The sequence below is a fragment of the Melanerpes formicivorus genome, unplaced genomic scaffold (assembly GCF_026170545.1).
Source record: "Melanerpes formicivorus ecotype bairdi unplaced genomic scaffold, bMelFor1.0.p_v2 SCAF_74, whole genome shotgun sequence".
NCBI lineage: Eukaryota > Metazoa > Chordata > Aves > Piciformes > Picidae > Melanerpes > Melanerpes formicivorus.
The window spans coordinates 1756911-1777572 of NW_027142426.1; the positions used below are offsets into that span (position 1 = coordinate 1756911).

The 20662-nt window shown below is 37.1% G+C and overlaps 1 protein-coding gene across 38 annotated transcripts in view; it reads left to right on the forward strand.

Annotated features, from left to right (window-relative positions):
* The window catches only part of SLMAP (sarcolemma associated protein), a 92256-nt gene that overhangs the window by 48582 nt on the left and 23012 nt on the right, over positions 1-20662 (forward strand). For 11 of the 38 annotated variants that reach the window (XM_068163704.1, XM_068163705.1, XM_068163726.1 and 8 more), the window contains 11 exons: positions 592-687; positions 977-1048; positions 1859-1999; positions 5054-5191; positions 6919-7087; positions 7173-7223; positions 7771-7821; positions 11188-11250; positions 15496-15552; positions 19106-19186; positions 19435-19494. In XM_068163704.1, the coding sequence (XP_068019805.1) occupies positions 592-687; positions 977-1048; positions 1859-1999; positions 5054-5191; positions 6919-7087; positions 7173-7223; positions 7771-7821; positions 11188-11250; positions 15496-15552; positions 19106-19186; positions 19435-19494 (979 nt within the window). Of the gene's footprint in view, positions 1-591; positions 688-976; positions 1049-1858; positions 2000-5053; positions 5192-6918; positions 7088-7172; positions 7224-7770; positions 7822-11187; positions 11251-15495; positions 15553-16914; positions 17053-19105; positions 19187-19434; positions 19495-20662 lie in introns of those variants that run through there. The other 27 variants (XM_068163714.1, XM_068163717.1, XM_068163718.1 and 24 more) reach the window with 11 other exon arrangements.

Sequence of the window (20662 nt, forward strand, 5' to 3'; positions counted from 1 at the left end):
CATAGCAGGAAGCAGCTCAGGCAGATGCTCTTTCTTGAGAGGCCAAATACATACTTGCTCACCAATCTGTTCATTCTGTGTCCTGAAACTGTGAGTGAAGATGGTCTTCTATCATACTGTTGGGGGATCAGGCAGGTTAGCCCTTGCACTAAACCATTACACTGTCATAAACCAAAACTTGAACAGAGTATTTCTTGCTTGGCGTTTTTGTTTCTGTGACCTAATATGATGATGAACAGCTCATTGCATGGGAGTTGCCAAACTGCCTTTTAGGTTTTAGTTTTATTACTCAAATAATTGACAGTGTTTTTGGGTCCTGGAAAGAATGACTTGTTACAACGTGTATCCAGTATGTGCAGCATACGCATGAAGAACTAAGCGTTTCAGAAGTTTGAATAGGATAACATCTTGTAATTAAAATACCCAGAAACATGTGTGGATGGATAAAATGGGATGAGCTGCTTTGTAGTTTGGAATATGTGACAATGGTTGCTACTCACACTGCCTTTTGTTTATCGTATCTTAATATTTCTTCTGTTTCTGTTTTACTGAGTTCTAACTGAACTGAGTGGTGTTCTGCTCTCTTCATAGGAAGCCTTACATCGGGAACAAATGTTGGAGCAGAAGCTGGCAACCCTTCAACGACTACTTGCTGTCACACAGGAGGCTTCAGATACTAGTTGGCAGGTATCTGCAGGCATCCTTTTCCTTTATGGGCTGAAATATGCAGTGGCATAACAAATTTCAGCTATTAACTTTTAAACAGTGAGGGAGGAAAAGCAGCAGAAAAAATATAAAGCTTATGGCAGTTTTCTTAAATTGCAGAAAAGGTAATGTTTAATACATTCAGTGAGTGTGTACCAATGTCAAGTAACTGATAGTAGTCTTTCAAGCATAACTCTACTGGTTATGCTTTTCTACTGGTTATGCTCTACTTGCACGTGTTAATACTAAGGTGATGCTTCTTTTCTGCTAGGCTTTAATAGATGAAGACAGGCTGCTATCAAGATTAGAGGTTATGGGAAATCAGTTACAGGCATGTTCAAAGGTAAGTGGTTCACTTAAAGCTGAATGCTAGGGATGCTCAAAGATAGCTTTTTCTAAGTGGTTCGAAATCAGCTGCTTGTAGGAAAGCAATTGGAACAAACTTTGTGAAATGAGTTGCTACAGTTTTGATAATGGAATAATGTGAAAACTATAGATCTCTTCTGTATTTAATTGAGTTATTGTAAATCTGGGTAAACTGCTGTTTTTCAGCATTTTTAGCCCTTCTTTTGCATATGCATATAAATATGTATGTAATGAAATTTCCATCATTGATGAGAAGCAGCCATTCTGTCCTGTTTCCTATGGATGATTCTTTCCAAATAGGGCTGTGAGAAGAATACATTATTAATGTGCTGTCTGATGGATTCAGAGTAACAAATAAGCCCTGACTTGATTGTTTAGACCACCTCCAGCCTGCCTTGAATTTTTATTTTCAATTCCTGTCAGCTACCTATATTTTAAGAACTATTTTTGCAGGTCTTTCAGATGTCACTTCATAGGTTTCTGTTTTGTCAGAGTATAGGTCTCCTAGGCTTGACATTGCCTTAGCAGTGTCCAAAAATCCCTCATTGTTTTCCTGTGATCAAAACTGATCATTGAATATGTGTGCTGTCATAGATACACTGCAAAAAATAACTGGTTTGCATCCAAGTGTGTCATTGATCACTGGCATGAGGATAATATTTTCCCATCTATTGGAAATTGCTAAGCATTTTGGTATAGAACAGCCCTTATCACCATCTAATGCTTTTAATCAGCAAAACAGTAATCTACATTCTGTTTTTGTATCTGAATTATCTTACACATACAGAATCAAACAGAAGACAGTATACGAAAGGAACTTATAGCATTACAAGAAGACAAACACAATTACGAGACAACAGCCAAAGAGTCCCTGAGGCGGGTCCTTCAGGAGAAAATTGAAGTGGTCAGAAAACTATCTGAAGTGGAGGTATCGAAGTTTCATCCCTAATCTGGAAGTGCTGAAATGGTTATAGTGCTATTACTGGTTTATTGCCTTAAAATTAAGTGCAGACAATCTCTGCTCTCCTCATGCTGTTTATAGGATGCAGTGCATATAGAGGTCTAATACATAATCTTGTGAGATTTCAGCTAAATATACCCTTTTGTATTGTAATGGTTTTTGACAACTTTATTAATGGTGGGAGTTTTATGTTAAGTTCTGGCTTTATTCTGCTTTCCAATTATACACTAAGAAAAGAATCTTCCACCTATTTGTTCTACTTTTTCTTCTTTACTCTGATTCTTGGAGGAGCAAAACTAATTTAATATCTTTGCTTGAGTGCATCCTGCAACATACTTGCCTCTCTACACAGAAGATTCATTGGCTTCTGGTTGAAAGTAGTCTTTTAATAATTACTATATATTGTAATTTTAAAAGCACTTTTGTTTGAAGGTCTTTTGTTCTGTTTCAATGCTGGAGAACTAAGAGTTTTAAGAAAAAAACTGAGTAAAGAAACAAGTCTTCATCTATAAGGAGGAAACTCTCCACACCATTTAGTTTCACTGCTGTCACCAGCTGATTCCCTGCTTCCTGAAGACCCAGCTGTTTATTCTGTAAGGGATCTTAGTTTAGATGCCTTTCAACATTATGGCGTACAGAAAAGATTTAGAACTCTTTCTTGGAGTCATTTGGGTTATATAATGTGTTAAATCTTCTTTTGCTGGATGAAAGGTATGATATCTCCTGATAACATTGAACCACAAAATGTTCTAAAACATTCACAGTGTAGCATTACATGAGGAAGAAGTGGGAAAATGGATCACACACTACATTGTTACTATCAATCACAATTGATTATATAACCCACTGTGGTTTTTTTTCATTTGGGTTATTTTTATACGTGTCACAGTCCATTCAGTGGACTCATCATGGTTTGTTGGCTGTGACCTCAAGGTGTAAAAACTCAGGTGACCATGCCAGAGGGGTTGTGATGGTTTAACCCACCCACATGAACAAAAACTCAGCTAAACTCAGTCGGGGAAGCAAATGGAAGCTGTATCAGACAAGCAATAACTACACTCTACAATGGAGTGCAAAGAATATGTACAAATACACAGTATTTACAATATAATGCAGGTATTTACAAAAAGAAGACAGCACAGAAATCCTCCTGTCCAGGAGGACACTGCCTCGCTTCCCCCCCTAACCTCTCCCTCCTTTTTTTCCCTCTGGTTAATTAGAAGAAATAGAGAAAAGAGAATGTTAGAGAGAGTTCAGTTAGCTCAAAGCGCTGTTAAAAGTCAGTAATGCTTATCTGCAAAGTTAGCTGATAAGGGTCCTCCAGCAAAGCAGGCAGCAGCCAAAAGAAAGAGAATGGAATGAAATGGAATCTGAGATTGTTAGAAATACATCCCACACATCTGACCAATGGAATTTGTTTAGAATAATCTCTTGTTTTCCTTTTTACACCCAGCTGTGGATTTGTTTGTTCTTTTACGCTTTCCTGCTCAAAAAAAATGCAGCAATCTTTGTAAAGGCATAGCCTGAAACTGTCACAGGGGTTTGCTTCAATCAACAGTAAAATTTCACTGTTTGCCCATAAGGTGGTGTGCATTAGGTAGGAAAAAGTCAGAGGACAGAGGTCAAGTAAAGCGAAGTGAAGAGAGAAAAGTTAAGGATGCTTATAGCTACCATCAGTGTGAGGGCCCAAAGACATCTCTCTGGTACTGGTTCCAGTCCTGCTGGTCCTTCTGTTCCTTTCTTAATCCTGGTGGGGAAAGGTTTTTCCAAAGACTTGCTACTAGGGAGACCTCTTTTATAGTCAGTCACTCCTGTCCATGGCCAATCTCCTCCTCTCACATGCAAGATGTCCACACATGCCCAAGGAAAAGTATCTGAGGTGTGGTCTGCCTTGGAGGTGGGTAGCTTTCAACCTGGAAGTGTGTTTTTATATTATAACAATATTATAGTGAGCAAAGCCTGCCTGAGGGGCATTAGTCCCTTTTGACAGCAGTTATGATTCTCATTCTGAGAGAATGAGCTAGGGCAGTGGAACAATCTGTTATTTTGCCATCCGCTAGGTAAGGGGAATGGCTTAATGCTCCTATTACTATGTAGGCCCCTTCCTGTAGAACTTGCACCTGCATATTCATGGAAACTATATTCCATTGTACAGGCTCAGTAACTTAGTAATATCGTGGAGCAGGCCACCTTAAACTCATGTTAAGATGTTGGCCTGTCTTAGTCCAAGCTTTGGGGGGTCCTGGTGGTAGTGTTTGTTCATTAAATCGATTCTTACAACATGCAAGAAGGCAGTATATTTTGATATGTATTTGGTTTGGCTGAGCTGGAGTTAATTCTCTCCAGAGCATCTTTCTAGTGCTGTATTTTGCAGTTCTGTAGCTGGCTGTTGATAGCACACCGTTTTTTTTGCTACTGCTGAACCAAGCACCAAGGCTATGTTTTTCCAGTGTTTCTTTGCCCCACAAGTATGCTGAGGGGTGGGCAAGATCTTGGGAGGGGACACAGCCAGGCTAACTGATCCAAATTGACCAAAGGGGCATCCCATACTGTCTAATGTCAGCTCAGATATATAAACTAAGTGAAAGAAGGAGGTGGGGGAACATTAATTGGTGGCATCTGTCCTGCAGAGCAACTACCACGTGTGTTAGAGCCCTGCTTCCTGGGAGTGACCAAAGGCACAGTCTGGCTTGATGGGAAGTAGAGAATAACATCTTTGCTTTTCTTTCCACGTGTGGCTTTTGCTTTTGCTTCTGTCTTATTGTGGGCTTTTTCTTATATTTTCCTCTCTTCCCTGCCCATCTAAGAAGGGCCAAACCTACCACATCACATAATCTGCTGAGTGCAACCTTACAAAGGTTTGTATAGATTCTGCTTTTGCCAGGACATGATCTGTTTGGTTAGCCTTAACAATTAGCATCAAGGCAGTTAAATATGATTAGTTATATATTTTTGTTTTAAAAAAATTGGATCAGGTTCAGTGTTAGTTTAGACTCATTTCGTAATCATTCTGTTTTACAGCGGAGTTTAAGTAATACAGAAGATGAATGTACTCATCTGAAAGAAATGAATGAGCGGACTCAGGAAGAATTGAGAGAATTAGCTAACAAATATAATGGAGCTGTAAATGAAATCAAGGATCTTTCTGACAAGCTAAAGGTAATGACAGAATTCCATCTGCCTTATGACAATACTATAATGCATGGGACAAACAAGTAGGATTTAATTTGTAATGAAGCAATCAAAATGTAAGAAACTTATAAAGCAGGTGTGCTGGGTTGAGGCAGCCCCCTTCCCCACCCCTGGCAACAATAAACACTCAGACAAACGGATTGCAAAAGTGATGGAAAGTTTAAATAGGAAGCAGTGAACATTTACAGAAAAGCAAAAGCACAGTGATAAAGAAAAATCCCAAAACAGACCCAGAGAGACCCCATCCCCACCTGAGGGTACACCCAAAACCCCCAGGGCTCCTTCTTCCCTCTCCCACTGCTAGGCTAGTCTCAGCTGGCCAGATCTGAGACTGCCCATCCCCCCGTGGCCTTGGGCCTAGCCAGGCCCAAAGCCAGGAGACATCTCCCCCAGTTACCGGCTGACAGAGGAGGAAGAAAAGAGAGCGTGCTAGACTCCGCACTGCATCTTATAGTGGTGCAAAGGATTGTGGTAAGAAATACTACATAATTTCCTGTGTCCACCCCTCTGGGCTGGACCTCTGGACACAGGAAGTAAACATTACAGGGGGACACCCAGCTCAAACTGTAACAGCAGGTTAGTGAAAGAAAGAGGCATATCATCTTTTACATGTTCTTTTGTTTTACATTTAATGTACTTGGAACTGTCATCAGTTAAGTGAATCACTAGAAAGGTTCCCCGTTTAATTCACTGCCAAAGTCATTGTATTTTTGGTCTTCCAATACAATGTAAAATGATGTATGGTAGGAAACTTTGTGTTCAGGTGCTTTTCAATAAACAAATATTGTTTAACCAAAATATCTTGCAGTTAATGGGAATGAAAACTGCAATTAGGAGTAAATTTGCATTTCATGTTGCCTCTGTGTGCAGTTACCGCTATAACTAGACTATCACATAGTAGTAGTAATAATTTCTAGGGGGAAAGAGTGTGCTGTCAGATTTGTTATTAAACTAAAGAGCTAAATATTGGTACTTAAAGATCCTTGATGCTTGAGAACAAAATAATCATGATATGAGAAAACTTCTTTCCAAAGGCTTTCCTATCTAGATAAGTAGTTATGGAAGGTAGTAGTTTTTGTAAACCCAAGGCAGTTCTGCTTGTTTTAGATAAATATTGGAATTTGAACTTAGATTCTCTGAGTCCTAGACCAGCACCTCAGAGTATTTTTCTTTCCAAATTAAAATGTTAAATTGTTGATCTTAAGGCAATTGGTTTCCCAATTACGAGTAAATCACTGATGATGTTCTGTATATACAGAAGGATCAACATTGAAACTCATTACTGAGTTTTGAGGGAGGAGAGTCTTTGAGATATAATGAAATCTAGCAAGATAGGGCTTCCAGTCAAGCTGATCTGTGCTATGTTCATTCAGTTCAGAAAGACTCTTTGGTTTTGATTGAACTGAAATGGTGGGAAACTTTGGGTGTTTGTCATCCTTGGGCTGTTCCTGTAACATTTAGGTTTCTCATATGAAAAGTTATCTAAGATGTTTTGAATTCTTTCTGTGGTATTGTGCTTGAAATGAAATTAATACAAAAATAACGGTAGAAAATTTTCATGCATTGCTTCTGTTTTTTTCATCTGACTAGCAAAGAGTTACTTATGTATGTTTAGTTGTTAAAAAAACCCCATGTCTGTTCTTAGCATGTGAATTATGATTTGTTGCATGATTCATTTAATTGTCTTTGAACAGGTAGCAGAAGGAAGACAAGAAGAAATCCAACAGAAAGGACTGACAGAGAAAAAGGAATTGCAGCATAAAATAGATGAAATGGAAGAGAGAGAGCAAGAGCTTCAGGCAAAAATAGAAGCCTTGCAGGCTGATAATGACTTCACCAATGAGCGCCTAACTGCTTTACAAGGTTAGTCACTAGCGGTGAAGAAACTTTGATTATTTGTTTTTCTTTTTATCTGTGAAATATCTTTTTCTTGGACTTCTGTTTACAGTACGGTTAGAACATCTTCAAGAGAAAACTCTAAAAGAACACAACAGCTTAGGTAGGTGTGATCAGTTTCTTGTTTCAAGCTGATTTCCAGATCTTCTGTTCAATTTCTTTTTTCATAATAACCTCTTAGTCTAGGTGTCTGACAAAGAATAATGTCCTGCAGTTAGCCCAGTAGTGCAGTCTTCTTGATGTCACTTACCGACTACAACAGAACCGAATGCCAGTAGAGGGCACTGCTGTTGTGACTGTTCAGGCTTCTGGGTCATTGCTCAATTTAGAGCTCTCTTTTCGTCCTCTCAGCTACAAGATTTTGAAGGTTTTTACACACACACGCATATAGATATGGATTTCAAATAGTTATATATGTAATAGGTGGTAGTTCCTTGAGTGATAGTAACCTCTTATTCATTTGAACAAACAGGGGCATGATCTGTACTGCACGAAAACACGTTTAATTATGCATTTTGTTTGCCTAGATTAGATACTTAGGAGGAGGTAGAATGAATGCCCTGATGTATTTCACAATGCTGTATTTATAAAGAAACAAAACCCCAACCATTTTGCTTGGTTCCAAAAATAATACCCTTTCTTAATCCTAGGCATACAAGTTGACGACTTCATACCTAAAATTAATGGGAGCACAGAGAAAGGTAGTGTATCTTAAGACTACCTTTTATCTTATGACTGATGTTTTAAGTTGAACAAAATCAAAATGTCCTTTCAAGCTTTACATGGAACAGTATTCTCTTAAAAAATTGGAACTGAAGTGGTCCACTTCTCTGAGCAGCATTTTTTGCTTAGGTGTCTTTAAAGTTCTGTAAAACGTAATAAAACAACTTGGACTTTTTGGTGTTTTGCTCATTTCTGATGGGCTCTCACTGGAAATAGTAGGAGTCTATTGAATGATATCAGGCTTGTGAGACAAGGAAGTGGAAAACTCATTGACTCTCTTTCCCACGCAATTTTTGTTCTTCTTTACTACACAGACGTACACCATTTTCTAGTAAATTTGGTATGCTAAGTCAAGTCAGGAAAACTGTTTTTTTTCCCCTCAACTCTGAAGTATAAAAAAGTGAGTTTATGAAATAGATAAATAGAGGGAACTAAGTTTTTAAAACTTGGGAGTGCCTTTAAAGGAAGAATGAATACAGATGGAACTAACTGAGGAATTATTTTGGGGGGATTTTTTTGGAGACCAATGGGTTAAATCAATTTTAAATAATGTACACTTAATGTTTTACAAAAAAATAGTCTGAAAAGAACATGCTGTGCATCACAAAGATTAGGGAAGATTACTGTAGTTATGATACAAAATTCATTCATTCGTTCCTATGGCTAAGATATATTTACCTGCTGAAATTTTGCCTTGACATGCCCTTGTTCAGCATTTGCTGTCCCTGCTGGATAGTGAAACCTCTGAGAAATGGTGGTAGTGTTAGCTGGAAGGTTGGGGCGCCTATATAGAGAAATTATTTTAACTATTCACTGTAAATGGTTTTGTTTCGAGCAAGAGACTCTCCATGCTCTAATTCTTACATTTTTACCTTTTCACTTTTTTTTAAAGTATAAATTAAGAGCTTCTTAACTAGGGAGATGTAATAGCAAAACAAAGTTAATCATGGCATAACCTCACATCTAATTTTTTTATGGAGCAGGAGGAGGGTGTCTTTTAAACACTGACAGGAGCTATACAAAACCCTCCCCTTAATCTAAGTGCTAGTTATCCCTTAATGTATGAGGCACTTAGCTGTGGTGCATGCTGAGGTTAGCAAGCAGGAGACTTTGTCTTTTCCTATTTCCATACACGGCCATGCTTCATTTTCAAATAGATTGACCCATCTTTTTGATGCATAATTTCAGGTTGGTGATAGTCTTAATGTTTAATAGACCAGATAAGAAATAAATATGCTTTTATTTTTTTCTTTAATTCTTCCACCTCCCAAAATAAAGAGCTACTTTAAAAAGCAAACCTGAGGTACCATATTGGGGTTGTGACTCTTCGTTCTACTTACAGAAGCCACAAAAAGACTTTGAAAGACATTAGAAAAACAAAAGTATCTTACAGCAAAATAAAAACACTTAGTGAAAACTTTCAAGCTTTGAGTGTAAATATGTATTATTTCATAAGGAAATAGTTAATAATATTACACTAAATAGGGTAACAATTATTTTTTTTTAAAACACCCCACTGTTTCAGTATTGATGTTAGGAATATCTCATTAGGTTTTTAGCACTGCTACTGGGTTTAAAAATGGTCTAACACATCTCAAAATGGGATTCATTATTATGTGGTTAGAAGAAATAACATGGAATCCATGCTGGCCACTTCTTTGTTAAAAGTGGAAGCAGCACTCTGGTTTTTCCTTATTTTTCATTGCACAAGAGTTAAAATGTCACCTGCACAGCTGCAGGGAAATAGAGATTCCTCCATTCTATGAATAACAGTAGAGCTTGTGCTTAAATCTGGAAGTTTTAGGAAGCTCTTGGCCAATTAATTTATCTATATGAATATAAATAACAGAACTGCTCATTCAAGTTATCCTTCTGTGTGTTTATACAGTCTGTCATTTTGCTGTCATGCACCTACCATGCTATTTTATTAATTCTGTATTTTAGTGTACTTTACCATTATTCTCTTGTACCACATCCTTCTACCTCTCTGCTATCCTATGTCCATCCCCATTTCCCTGGTGTTTCACAGCTTGCTGGCCTGTGTTCTCCATGACAGTCTGTGCTTTTCTGTATCTTCCTGTCCATTAGCCCTTGGATAACGACAGATGGGCAGTAATTTTCTCTGCCAGGTCTTGGGTTTTGTTCTTTCTAAAGCAGCAGGTGGTGGTTACTGTGTTTTTTTTTTTTTGCTGAATAGCTTTGCATTATTTCAGAAAAGCTAAGAATTTTAGTGTAGATTCAGTGACTTTGGTAGAAAGAGGTTGTAGGTATTCTGCATGAGCAAAACACTTCACAGTTGAAGGCAAAAGCCAGGAATTCTTGTGTGTGTGCTAAACAACCTTTAATGGATATATATGTAAGAGAGATTCTTCTGAAAGGAAATGTTAGCATGTTTTTACATGAAGAGATCCTGATGGATTTGGGATCTTAGCAAGGTGACATGGGACTTGGGAAAACCTGAGAATCAAGCCCAGTTTTAGGATCTCTACTGTAGAACTGTCCTTAAAAATGTGTTGTCTCTGTGCAGTGAAACTGTTCAAAAAGTCAAGGGAGCTATTTAGCAACGCTTACAAATGTTTTTAATTTCAGGAGTGTATTGGATGTAAGAATTAACATGAAGATCAAAGAAACTTACTTAATGCCCTTTTAACTAATAAAAACCATTAGTAGTGGTTAAATATGTTTCTTCAAGGTTTGGATTTAGTATTCACAGTTACCCATGTCTGATTATGAGCTAGCCAGCAGCAAGAACTAGAGGCATCAGTGCTACACATTTGCATGTTTCAGTCATGTATCATCTCATGTTTTCTAAATTTATTGTGATTTAAGAATCACATTTTTGTATTCATCTTCTCACCAAAGATGGAAAGCTGTTAATGGAAATTTAGTGGAAGTCCTTTGACACCGCCTAACCTGAAAGAGCAATACAGCAAATGCCAAATGCAGAGTATTTGGACTTCTAATTACTGTTTCTTAGTAAATTTTGTTGAGGAAAAGAGTTGATGGGTTTGGGTTTGTTTTTTTTTTTGGGGGGGGTGGGGGAGGAAAAAAGCTTTTATTATGGTAAGGAGCTTTTTATTGTACTTAAGAACTGCTATTAGTTGTTAGGATTTAAAAGTACCCTTTGAAAATGCTGTTGAAGTACTTGTGATGCATTGAAAACTGTAATCTATTTTCTAATATCACTCAGACGTTTCAATTTTGTCTTGTCTGCTTACATGCAAACTCAGATTTCAGTACTTCACTGTAACTACACAAGTGTTGTTAATAGCCTTCAAAGTTTTTGTTGCATCATTTTGAAAATGATAAGATGATGTAAACTTAAGTGTTTCTTTCTTTACTAGAGCACTTTCTTACAAAGAGTGGAGGGGCCTGCACTTTTATTCATCAGTTCATAGAATGTCAGAGTGAGTACAAGAGTGTTCATCACATTTGCTTTAAAAACAAGAAGAAAACCCAGAAAAGGTGGATAAAAACCAGAATTTGTCACTATCATTTAATATTTCTGTATTAGTATACATTCTCTGAGCATAGAATTGTGGCATTGTGATACTAGTAGATGCCAGTAATAGTAAGAGACTATCTGTGCCCTTGCAAAGTCACGGTCACATTGTCTACTTCATCTAGAAGAGGAGGTTCTGACTTGTGCTGGTACAGTGGGGAAAGTGCACATTTCCATAGTTCTGGGAATGAAGCACTTAAATTGGGAAAGCACAGGCAGAGAATGAAGGAAAACCAGCTTAATTCACAGGAGTATGTAAGGTAGCACAAGAAAGAAAATTGGATGCTTTAAACAGTCCACCATTTTTTACCAACAGTTACTACAGAGATACAAGGCAATTAAAGGTGTTTATTAATTAAGAGCATCGAGACCTCTTAAGATACTAAAGCTAGATTATTTTTATTTTGGTAGAGGAGAATTAACAGGACACTAAAATCTGAATTGCAGTGCAGCTGGAATGCTTAACTTAGGTGAAATCCAGCTTTGATGGGTTTTTAAAGATAGCACTTATGTTTAAGGCAGATGTGGCACACAGTATCACCCAGTAACCTGTCATGACCTACAGCAGCTGTAGAAATCTTGCTCTGAATGATCTGGGAAGTCTGTTGCTTTCTGATCATTCCATGCAGCTCACTTGTTGCTCATTTCATTACCTTTTTTGGTTTTTTTTCAATGCCCACTGGTGAAAACCAGTGACATGGACAGCAAAAAGTCATGGTACACAATATAAGTTATCACCAAAACCAGTGATGATGTATAGACAAAAGAGATTTGGTGCCTTGCTAATGTCTGTCTCTCACTCCAGTCTAACTCTTCTTTATTTGTGTCTTCACTTTTTCTTAATTCTGTGATTTTTGCATTTATGATTATAAATGCAAGTCAATTTTTTTTTCTAGTAAGTTTTTGATTATTTTTTTTCCTCCCAATCCATCCAAAATGGGGTAGCTTTTGGATGGATTGAATGGCTTTTTTGAACTTGTCCAAAACTTATGACCTGCTAGTGGCAAATAAAGTTAAAAGTGCTTGCTATCAATTTTTTTTTCCCTCAGATTATTTTAATTTTGTGTGTTGAGATATAGGTTTTGTTTTATTTGTCTTCAAAACTGGTCTCCTTCAAGGATTAATTTGACAGGGAAAAAAAATTATTGGAGCCATCTTAAGTAGTCATTGTAATGTTAACAGATCACAAGTATTGTGTTACACATAATGATAGGCAACACAAAAATAAAAGGGATTTTCAAATAGAGAAGATAGGAAATGCCTAAATGCCTAAAAGCCTGAAGGAAAGCTGCCTTTGAACTGTATTCATCATCACAAAGTAACATAAAGAAGAACAAAAGTTAACTTCAAACTAGATTGCCTCAGTAAAAATTCGTATTAGTTATGATAATGTATCAGTAAACCTTTGCTTTCTGTTAAGTAGTGACTGGATAGCATGAATGATAAACATTATTTGTGCCAGCAGTTAAAGCTAGGATCCTCACCCTGATTTATATTTTAGTTAGCCAAAAATATGCATGTTGTTTCAGGGTAAATGTGGATTGATTAAAATGAAACCAAATTTATACATTTTTCTGACATAGTCATGTGAAAAGATGCAGAGAACTGAAAATAACAAAGGAAGTTTTAAAGATATAGGTACATTTGCTTTTACTTTCTGATTGTTGTCTGGATTCTGCCATTTGCAGTGACTTGGCTACAATGCCAAATAGATTCTACATAGTTCAGTGACACCAACTTCCATTTTTGTGTTCATTATCTAAATATACCCAAGCATGTTGAAATAAACCTTATTTTGTTGCTTTGAAATACACTAATGTTAGCATTCTTAGAACAGAGAATGCTTACTTGTGTAATTAAGAGAGATGTCAGCCACCAAGCAAAAAACACTGACTGTTGGGTCACTGTGCACGGGGACTTGTGTGTTGCTGAAGAAGTAGTGTCAAGAAGAAAGCTGTTGTATGCATGCATGTGTACACAGTCATAATGAACATTGGAAAACAAGAAGCCACCATGGAAAAGAGAAAAAAATTAAGTCTGCAGATTTGTTATGGTCAGGAATTGAGAATTTTTGAAAGTGTGAAGAGCTGCTGCAAAGGTTTTAGTTTGGAAAAACATCTGGGCCAAGAGGACTACTTTCTTTGTTTTGTGCTAAAGTTATTCTGGTTTTAAGAGTAGCTGAATTGTGAGAACTCAGAGATCCATCATTTCATAATGAGTTTTCTTCTGTAAACAGATTATAGAAACCTGTTTTAAGCTAAAAAGTCCAGGGCAGATGAGGTGTTACCCCTTCAGATAAGCCATTGATATAGCTTCTTTGAGTGTATGGTTTTTACATTTAGTTAATTTTTTCAGACATAGGCAGGATTTCTCAGCTGATTTCTTACTGCCTTCTTTCCTGCCTCCTTTCCAGCCTCAGCTGAGTCCTGGTGTAATCACATTTAGAGACTTTGTTCTAGTTTAATTTTTTGTTTGTTTGTTTAATTTGTTAAACAGAAGAGGGCTTATAATAGCACTCAGTAGTTCTTCACTTGTGGCTGCAGTAACTTGATTCCCTCTAGTGCCTTCCTTGGTCTAGGCACAGTGACTGTCTCCAGCTCTGATGAACTCGAAACTGTTCTGAACTTGGATGATGAGTAATCTCCTACGATTGCTTGAGACTTGAAAATCCAGTGCTGTTTAGTGTATTTCTGAAGCGGTATTTGCAAAATGCTACAGGAATGCACAACTGTACTTTTAGAGAAAAGCAGGTGGAGGAAATGTCTCTTTTAGATTGATTTGTCTGGCTGTGGGAGGAGAAAGGGGACAGAATAAGCTTTTGGCTGTGCAAACCATTCTTCAGACCTTAGAGGATTTGTGGCTCAAGTGTGTCATCTGTTCAGGGTTGAAAAAGGTCTCTGCAAATCTTGTCGTGCCTCTGCCCTTACTTAGATTGTCATGGTTCCAGCAACATGCCATCTGAGCAGTGCAGAGACTTCTAATCTTCAGAGCTACTTAAAGCTGAAAATGCTAATTAATTTTATTTAAAATTTTGAAAAATACTCAGGCACTCTGAATTCTCCTGTATGTGCTGTTTGTTCAGACTTCCTTGTCTCAGGTACCTGGTAGTAGCACATGATGTAACCAACAAACTCAGGTCCCTGCTTGATTGTCACGGATGCAGCAGGGAGAGCACAGAGTGGAGGCAGAGGCAGTTTCAAGCCTGGGGTTTCAGTGGGTGTTAAAAGCTTTCACCATTGTCTAAACTGCAAGATGCACTGCTTAGGAAGTGATGATGTGATCTGTAAGATACGTGACCTTTGATAAGTTTGCATGTTGGCATTGCTGGCCAGTTCCTAAAGGATTTGAAATGATGAAACCTGAAAAAGAAATTCACTGATTTCTGGTTCAGTAGTTCTTTTAGTGTCCTTGATTAATCCAAACCTGGTATTTTCTTGGTCTTGCTGCTTGCCTTCATGTCCTAGCTGGAGTTAGGTTGAAGTTAGCAGTCTAGTCTCAAATTCTGTGTTTTAGGTTTTTATGCACCTGACACACATGAACCCACCTCTTTGTCTGTGCTATATGTAAATTCAACTGTTGTAAACCTGGGTGGTGCATGCAAAATTTTCTGCAAGTTTGTGTGGATTTCTGACAGTTCAACCTAAGAAATGTTATTTCTGTGTACTTTTCATAGGCACTGCTAAAGCAGTTGTGATGTGGAGGTGGAATCTCAGTTGCTGTTTTACTGTGGCATGTTTCTAGATTTCTGCTGTATGGAGTGGATATCTATTTCAGGCAATCAGCTCTTCTCATTAATTGTTTTATGACTAAAACTTCAGAAATGTATTAATAATTTTTTGTTGCCACTTAGATTTCTTTTCTTCTTTTTAATTCATAAAACTTAATTTTCCTAACTTCCCATTAGTGAACCAAAGCATTAATAAGTTAATAAATTGCAGAAGAAATAATGATGCACTTGATCACAAAATTCCAGGGGGCTTGTGTGCTCTGTTTCATTATTCCATGCCAGAATAAAGGTTTTGTTCAACGCTGAGTAGGAAGTAATATTACCAGCTTTTAATTTGGTCATGGAATGCAGTCTACATAGATGTGTGCAGGGAAAAGCTTGCTTAACTTGAGCTTGGAAAGTAACACTTATTTTGTTTGGCAGACAAGATCATAGATGAAGGACATCTATCCAAAGTGGAAGAAACAAAGCTTTTGAAAGGTTAGACTTCTGGATTTTTTTAACTGTTTTTGAAGCATGTTTTTTGTCACTTCAGTGCATGCTCTGTCTTTAAACTAGCAGTTTCAGTTCTGTTGAATATTCACTTAAGGAAAAAAAAAAATCAATGGAGAGGAGGTATATTGTTTACTTAACTGTGCTCCAAATACTATTGTAGGGCAAAAAGGTTTAAAAGAAACCTTTTTATAAGATCAACTGCATGAAATACTAGTCTCAGTTTTGCCTGAATGAATGTCATTAACATGAATGTGCATTTTAAAGCAATATGCATTTAAAAAAAATAAATCTAAATTTTACTGACCTCTGTGAATTGAATCAAACCTTTACTGTCTGCGTACATTTCAAACAGGCTTTGGTTTTGTTATAGGGCTAAATAGAAATTATATGTGATCTCATTGTAACCTCTCAATAAAAGTGTGTTTTGACTTTTTTCTTGCTTACACACTTGCAACTTTAACCTCTTAAATGTGTCTTTGCTGAGGAGAGTGTGTCTGTGCATTTCTAACTCTTTTGTATGTAAAACAAGACTAGACAAGGAGCTACTTAGAAAAGATTTCCCTTTGTTACGGAGCAGTTGCCCTTATCTTGCAGTACCACAATCAGGCATGCTGCAAAGTGCGTAGATGAGTGTTTCCTACGTGTCTAATAATGTAAGATTGTTTGGACTGCAGACTGACTCCACTTCTGTAGCTTTGTATTAGTGTCTAGACATACTAACTCCTTCCTGTATGCTCTGTCCTTCTGGAAGGTGTTACTGTGTTGAATAAATGCTGGCTTGTTAAAAGTTCTGGTATTGTAGAGACTTTACAATTTATCTTCTCTTAACGTATGAATTTGCACCTTTTAAGTTGTTTCTGTATGTGAATAACCTATAGACAGCATGCCATATTTGGCAAAAGAATGCATACAATAACTGTAATGTGACCCTTGCATGCCAGTTATCCTTCGAAGCTGTGAGCTATTTTTAGTGTCTGTTAATATATTCTAACTCATCAAGTAAGTATGGTGTCAACACATTTCAATATACTTCATCATTTTGGCTATATTTATTCAGCTCAGTTTTATTACAGAAAATAGCAACAACTGCTGTGAAATAATACAGCACAGGAAAGAGTGTTGTGCTTATGACTCTGGTTCCAGAATAGGAAGTAGGTTTCTAAATTTCTCTTTTTGATTTCTGCTTTTTCAGTTGTAGACACTGAGGTATCTTTCCTCTGGTGCCTAATCTTGTTCCTTTTTTCAGGGGGAGGAGGATAGAAGGGGAAGAAGCTGGTGTACCCAGGAGTGGGTGGGTGGGGAGTATGGGAGGGAGCTGGGGGGAGAGAGAATTAATTCAGCGGCTGGAACTTGCACTGTTCCTCCCGTTTTGCACAGAGCAAGAAAGCTGTGTTTCCATGTATGACCAGATATGGTTAAGGTAGCTGGATACACACACTGCTCAGCTTAGTGCTTCTGGATTGGCCACTAATACGAACGACATGGGTGAGGCTTTAAGGATATACTTTTCTTAATACACTTTTCTTAATACTTTAAAGAGCATGTATTACTTGGTTTGTTGATTATTGCAGTTTTATTGACAGTCTTGTGGACTTGATTCTGTACAATATATGTAAAATGGTTTATGTTCTAAAGTCCTGAGATATTAGTTAAAGCTTTATTCCTAAAAATAGGAAAGTGCCCTTTGGGTTTTAGCAAAGAACCACTCCCAAAAATCCAGTTTTTAACTCTTCTAGTCATGAGCTTTGAAATCTGATGAAGGCATGAACGAAATAGCTGCCAGGTCCAAATCCCTAATGTGTTTTAAGGGTACAGATGATTTCCTTTTCTTCAACCCTAGTGATTTCAGTCACTTTGGAATAGGAAGAGCTGGGTTCTTGATCAGTATGTTTGCTTTGTTTTATGTACAAGTGGGTGTTACTCTAGCAGAGAGAAATAGAAGACATTTTATGTTAGATGAAGAAAACCATGCTTTTTGTTGTATTATTATTATTCACTTTTCTGTGTTTTATACTCTTGCTAATTTCACTGTGTAGGTCCACAGGTTCTCGTCAGCTTTCACTGTCATTTTGGGGGCTTTTAGTTCTGTCTGTTCTCTTGTTTGAAAGTGCAGTGCACACAAGCTTTCTCATTACTCCTTTGCTTTTTGCTAATTTGTGTATGCTAATGCTGTTGCTCTAACATACTTGGTTTATTTACTGCTCCACACCTTTCTTCCTGCATTCTGATACTTGTGTGCATCTATGTGTGAAGAAATTGTTCACTGTGCTTTCCTGCACGTACAGTAGAATTGAAGTCAGTATACTGGGAGTGTTGTAATGATGCATTTTTATGTTTTATTGTTATTATACTATTTTGTTATATATGCATCTTTCTGGCTGAAACTTGAGGCTCAGTGGAAACCTCTGTTAGTGAGTGGGCAGTGATGCTGCAGTGAAAGCCAAAAAAGGCTTAATTATATGTAACCTTACCTGCAGGTTAGTGACATGGTTGCTCACTTGCAGAGCTACTGCTTTTGCCCACATCAGAAATTATGTGCCTTTCTCTAATGGGCCTATCACAACTAAACTGGAATGATTATTTTAAAAATACATGGATTTTAAAAAGTACAGCCTCATAAATTATTTAAACTGAGTCAGGGATAATTCTGTGTGGGGAAAACCATGCATTAGTGTAATTAAGTCCTCTCACCATTTGAAAATATCTGGTATTCATTCAAAATCTAGATTTGGTATAGAAACTGGAGAAAAAAGAAAAAGACAAGAAAAGAAGCAAAACCAAAAAGAAATGACAACAGCAACAAACCCCCCCAGCCAAACACAGAAAAACAAACAAAACCCCCAAATAAGTAAAAAAAAATCCTTGAAAATTCAAACAAAAAACCACCCCCAAAACAACTGTATGGTTTCACTAGGCTGTATTTGATATGGTGAATTGTCCCTGAACAGGTATTTCATGAAGCTATTTTTGGTGGAAAGGGCATAGACTGCCTTCTCTTAGAATTTTCAGTTCAAATTGTATTTTCTCAGTGTTAGTGTGCTAATGGATATTGTTGTGATGCTTTACTGGTTCATAACACGCTTCTTTTTTAACAGTACTGTATATAGAAGATTTGCTGCTATTGTTTTATTTGTTCAAAATACTGAAGCACAGTTTTATTGCTCACAGCAATTTCTTTCTGAGTTGTTACAGTATCTGCATTGTTTTAATTTTCTTTTCTTGTTTGTTCCCTGATTGAATCAGCTTTTGCACAGAGTTCCAGCTGGCAAGAATACAGCTTTAATAAAAGTTCAAGCTGTGCATGAGGCAGTCGAATCCCATATTTGATGCTAGGCTAGATTAATGCCTTCAGTGATTCTGAATCCGTTTTAGCCCAGATTTATGAAGAAATATGCAGCCACCAGTCTGTTTCTTCAACCAAGTTGTTTTCTATTAACATTTCTCAGTAGTTAAATAAATAGACATACGAAAGAAATCCTGGCCGAGAGACTGGACAAAGCGTTTACTGATTGCAATTGATTTCCGTTGTCTTTTACAGAGAATCAAGCAAGAGTCAAGGAATCTGATTTGTCAGACACACTTAGTCCAAGCAAGGAAAAAAGCAGTGAAGACACTACAGGTAGGTGTTTCTGAGGTTTCTGTAATTTGAATCAAATCACTTAATAAAGAGCATTTTATGTAAGAGTGGAGAAGGTGTGTACTATGCAGAGCTAGATACAAGTCAAGAGCAGAGTTGCCTATTTCATTACTTCATAATTAGCTGTTGTAATGTGAGAACAATGTCAAAGCTTTTCTTTGCTGAACACTTACATGAAAACTGTCTGCAGTCTGCCTGCTGTCTGAAGGATGTGGGATTTTGTTTTTTAGATGCCCAAATGGATGACCAAGATCTAAATGAACCTATTGCTAAAGTAGCTCTTCTAAAAGGTAAACAAATGTATTTTTGTGACTTTAGGTGAATAATCTGTGTATGTATATCTATACATCTTTTTTTCTTCCTGGCTTTTATCAAATATGTCTTTTGAAGTAGTGTGCTGGAATTCAGATCTTTTATTTTTGGTAGCATGGAAAAGCTGCATTTAAATATCATGATTACTTTGGGTGATGTGATATAAAAGCATACTTCTGAGTCTCAGTATAGAAATAATTTGTACATAAAGCTAGTTTCTGCACCAACAGTACTCAAGGAATTTACATGGTGCAACTTCAAGTGAAACGGAGAAATAGTTTCAGCATACACTTGAGTTAGAGCTGGTATCTGTGAGGAGAGTCTTCAATCACTGACATGTTTTAAGCATTGCCATGTTTTACTGGGATGGTTTTCATCATTTCTCAGAAATGCTTCTGATAGTTTGCACCTGATGGCTTAAAAAGAAAATAGAATTTTTATATTCTGTTTTTTTTTAAACACAAGCAAGAGTTGAATTTTCTGTTTTAACTACTTAGAATAATCACTGAGCCTTAGCTTTGAGTTTTGTAGCTATAAAATGATTCTTTTTACTGCTTTGTACACAAGAGACACGTACTTAAAACTTGATTAGAGAGCTAATATTCCTGTGTTCACGAGCTGAAGAATTTTGTGGGATATTGATTATGTTACATCTAGTGTGCTGAAAATCTGTGCTTTGCGTACAGTTAGACATTCAGTAAGATCTGTAGATTGCTACCTATGCTGGGATCACATGTAAAAGTCATGTGACAATTTTTGATTCTGAAAGACTGGAAATTATAATGAAACTTAGGAGGCCTGTAGAAGAGCATTGTTTCTGTAATTTTCCCACTTCTCTAGTGTTATGACAGAGGGAGTTTCAGAAACTGCTTATGTAACATATGTTTCCAAACTACAAAACTGAAACTGAGTTTCAGATTTTTCTGGTGGGTAAGTAGTTCATCAGAGCAGTTTAAGCAGTGATATTTGAGATACTGAGAATGTTCCATTTGGCTTTTGCTCTAATGTCTGCAATTAATAACAAGTATATTCAGTGGTGTCCTGTGTTAGAAGCTACAATCTGGTAATGTTGTTCATAGTGATTATGATAGTCATCTTTTTTTGTAATAAAACTTGCTGCCAGCCCCATATTTATGTGAAGGAAAA